General features: G+C 45.1%; 1 protein-coding gene across 1 annotated transcript; it reads right to left on the reverse strand.

Moving 5' to 3' along the window:
- Positions 1–352: 352 nt before the first annotated feature.
- On the reverse strand, positions 353–2,096 carry SARC_03183 (hypothetical protein). Its single transcript, XM_014303043.1, has one exon. The coding sequence runs from the start codon at positions 2,056–2,058 to the stop codon at positions 898–900; it is 1,161 nt and encodes a 386-aa protein (XP_014158518.1). The 5' UTR covers positions 2,059–2,096; the 3' UTR covers positions 353–897.
- Between the last annotated feature and the right edge of the window lie 2,240 nt (positions 2,097–4,336).

The following is a 4,336-nucleotide window of genomic DNA, read 5'->3' on the forward strand; positions in this document are numbered from 1 at the left end:
GTGTGTGTGTGTATACATATACATATATATATAAATATATATATATATATATACGTATATATATATATATGTATATATATAAATATACATATGTATATATATATATATATTAAAATATATATCTGTATCTTTATCTATATCTAAATCTATATCTATATCTATATGGATTTTGTTGGTGCGGAAAATATTTTTACTGTTTGAAAACTACAGGAAGAGGTTTCGACTTTACTTTTAGTCTACAACTTTCTCACTGACTGTTTCTTTTCTTACAATTCACTGCAGAGGAGAACAAACAGCGATGGACACAGGAGCACAAGAAAAGGAAAATGGACGATGGTATGCGCGACTTCTGGCAGCAGTTCTCGTGAGCGGCTGGTACTGGCGCCATCAGGCAAACTCTAAGTATAGCTTTAATCGTGTATATCAATATCGATCACGTACTCAAAAATTGGACATATCAGACACTTTCGCGATCCCCATGCGGGGGCTCGGCGGCTGTAGGTTGCATGTCCCAGCCAAATTGGAATACGTAAATAAGTATACTGACAACGTAGTAGCTTGTAGAGGGTGGGACGGCGCGCAATACATCCACAACTGCAGGTGCGACCGAACGCGAGCTGATATTTAGTCTGTACCTCCACTTCAATGGCACAGAATTGTTCCTAAAATAGGTGTAGTAACGCAATGTCTTGATTCAAGTGAGACATGTAATGCTATGTTGGGGTTCGTGTCGCGTTCGAGACTGTCCGCCTGGCTCCTTATAGATGACTAAGAGATAAGAAAATTTAGAGATAGCGTTTCAATGGAATCGGAACATCATGCAACCCAATATATATTTCATTGAATCGCAGAACTAATAAATATAATATTTCGCGTATGTAATGGCTTTAGTTTTTATCATTGGCGAGCCGATTCGGATTCGTATAGCCTTACCAATGCGCGAGATATCGCCTGTACGACTGTAGGATCGCTGACTATCGCGTTAGTGATCTGGGTCAATGATAGATCAACTTTTTGCTGCACAGTGCCTTTCTCCGGAGACAGTGCGACCAAGGTGCTTGATGTGGTTGTATACTTTTCATCTGTGCTGACTGTTGACTCAATATCTGGTGTGACAGCTGACACATCTATATTGTGTGATGACTTGTTATCTGCGTGTGTTGTGGGATGGGTATCTGCGGTGGGCTTGGCCGTATCCTCTGTGTCGGTCGTTGTCATCTCATATGTGGTGGTTAGTGGGTTATCGTCCGTTTTGATTGCTGACCTATCGTATGGCATGGTGCTTGACTTGTAACCTGCTTCGGTGGTCATTTGATCGTACAAGTTGGGTTTCCGTCTCTTAGCTGAGCTATTGATCGCAGCCTCTGGAGTCGTATGTCGCTTATGCACATATCCATGATTCTTAACAGGTGTCTGTGTCGGCTCTGAGTGTTGTGACGTTACCTTCTCCTCAAAGTTGGCCCCAGCACCATGACTACTGGATGCCACTACGTTATTCGTCTCAGAAGTATCTCGTGATAGGCGTGCGTTGTGACTACCGCTGCTATTCCCCCTGTGTCTTAGATGGCTTTTGATTGCCTCGTTTACCAGTGCTACGCATTCGTCAGCCTCCAGCTGGGTTTCCCCAGTGTTCATCCAGTCCTGTCTATTCGCATATGCGTTAGTAGACCTTGGGGAGTTTGTAAGACCAACTTTCTCACTTTGAACAGTCTGCCTGATCGAGGCTCCGGGCTGGTCCGGCCCTCTTTGTTCATCGACAGGGTCCATACGCACCCCGCTTTGCCGAGGTTCGGTACTTTTGTCACCTGTCCAGGCCATCAAACCAGTAGCAAGCAGACGGACCACGCTCTCGTTCACGCGCTCTGCATGGTCCTCAGCAGTCTCGACCCACATATTGATGGCTATTGACGTGGTGTCCGAATGCACTGCATGCCACCAATGTCTGGGCACGAATAGGACGTCTCCCTCATTTAAAACTAATTTGTACGTTCTGCGGTGAGGATGACACACATGCGAGCTCAGTGCTGTAATCGACAGTGACATATCGACTACTACCATACCTACAACGAAGTGGGGTATGGTGGACGAAGGGAACGGTAGAGATCAATTCTCGTGCAAATACATGGAATATAGCACTGTACACTTACACATCCTGCAGCTTTTCAGTGAAGTCTTGAGCGACCCCCGTCGTGTCACTGGATCGGTTTGCGGTTGCCTGTGTTAGTAGACTGTGGTATGGAGAGGTATCCAGAACTGTATGAGTGGATGGAATATAAATGACAACTCAACCCACCACTACTCGGGAGCTTTCTACTGACCTTCTGATGTCGAGTTCGCTCCACACACTGGATTCTTCATAACAAGGAAGTCTCTGAGGACCCATAAGCGCTGACTCCGAGGGGGGCACTAGATACCATGTTTTAGTACCGTGAATCTGGGATGATATTTGATGTACACGACAAAGTTTTTTAGAACGTATCATCACCTTTGGTCGCGCAAGCAAAACTAAATTCAGTGTTTAGATTGCGGTATGGGAGTTGGTCTATCCGACATCTAAGAATGAACAAGGAACGTGTTTTTCTCGTTGTATTTGCGATTCAAATTCGCCGGTAAATGGGATATACAAGAACTTTACCTGAGCAACCAGATTGTACCCATAGGAATCGTAATGGCAGGGGGTGTTGCACCCTTCATTCCCCACCCACAATGTGGACTTGACTCCCAAATCAGTTTGAGATCCTGTATGGTCATTTAGCAATCGACATCAGTTCGGAACCAGCCAGTTAGCACTTATACTACAATTAAAAGGTTCTGAAGGGCATCTATGCTGCGAAACACGGAATAAGCTCTAATTTCAGAACAATCAGAGCTCTGCATGTATAAGTGAGTCACTTTACTACACGTGCCTATCCCGGCGCGTGAGTACTAATGAGAAGTAAAACAACGCCATATACCGCATGCTGTAGAACAAAACTATTTCTGCATAATTTTCGGGTATGGCGGGTCCAAACTCAGCCCAGCAAAGGGTAGACACCGCTTGCAGTACGATGCATTCGGATGCCTGGGTACAGATTCAGACCCGTCAAAGGCAGACATTGCTCACTGTAGGACAGAAATGTATGCACATATCCAGGCGCATGGATACAAATTCAGACAATCCAACGACAGACAAGGCATGATGTGTGACAAGGCGAAACGTGCATACCCAGGCGTGTGGGTACGAAATCAGACCAGTCAACGGCAGATACCGCATACTGTAGAGTGCCCACTCCCTGGAAGATCTCCGGGAAATGCATGTAACCGGCATAGCCGAAATACACGTCTGGGTTGAACCCGGAAAGTGCGTGACCGCTAGTGGGGTCATTCGTGTGTTATTTGGATGTTAAGCTTGGAGTACTTGATTTCGTTACTTTGTGGTGCACAGCTCGTCATGCGAACGGTCTGATGGAGTGACCGCTGTACTGAGGTACAGAACGGATGTCATATATGCAGATCAAATCGATATTAAACAAAAGAGTACGTTAGACCTTGAATCACGGTTCCGACGAAGGATGTTATCCATTTCGGTTGAAATCTGGGGTTCAAAAGCAGAAAATCAAGGACAAGCATAAATGATGCCGCTCCTGTATAAGGGAAGTACTGGTCACACCTGGGTAGTGAAGCAAAGATGCGAGTAAGCCAGGAAACGTAGTCACTCATCAGACACGTCACATGCTCACATTCCGTCTCCCTAGGGACAGGCCTGCCTGCATTCTTCTTGTGCAATCGCACTCTACGGTACAAAGGGATGATGTAATTACTAAACAAATATTGCAGTCAAATATGACTGAAGGTTCGGTTGGCAATTGAAGGGTACACGCTTGGGCTTTATTGACTTCGACATCGGTTGGTTCACTATGTAGTTTGCTCGCGCTGAATCTCATGTGCCGAGCTTTTCAAATAGTGTTCGCATTCAAATTCTTGCTAATTTGTCCCCATACTAGACCCTCAACAACGATTTAATTCCACAATAACGTCGTTCGCGCTGCTGCATCGCAGCCAATGAACCCCAACCCATTGTTCGCAAGCGCTAAGATGGTATAAAGGGCTGCGGCGATCAGGTTATCTGCATTCTTAGATGTAGAGCCGATACCGAAGAAGAGTAGAAGCTAGCTTGTAGGTGTTGACTAATGAGCAAAGTCAGACTGTCGATAGAGACAGCAAGTTAACCAACCACACACAACTTCTGACATTTATACGCTCGTGTATAGCCATCAAACATCGACACTACCCAAATTATATAAACATACGTACATAAATACATGAAACACGCAAATACGAACCCACACACACACAT

Source organism: Sphaeroforma arctica (genome assembly GCF_001186125.1).
Source record: "Sphaeroforma arctica JP610 unplaced genomic scaffold supercont1.156, whole genome shotgun sequence".
NCBI classification, from domain to species: domain Eukaryota; class Ichthyosporea; order Ichthyophonida; genus Sphaeroforma; species Sphaeroforma arctica.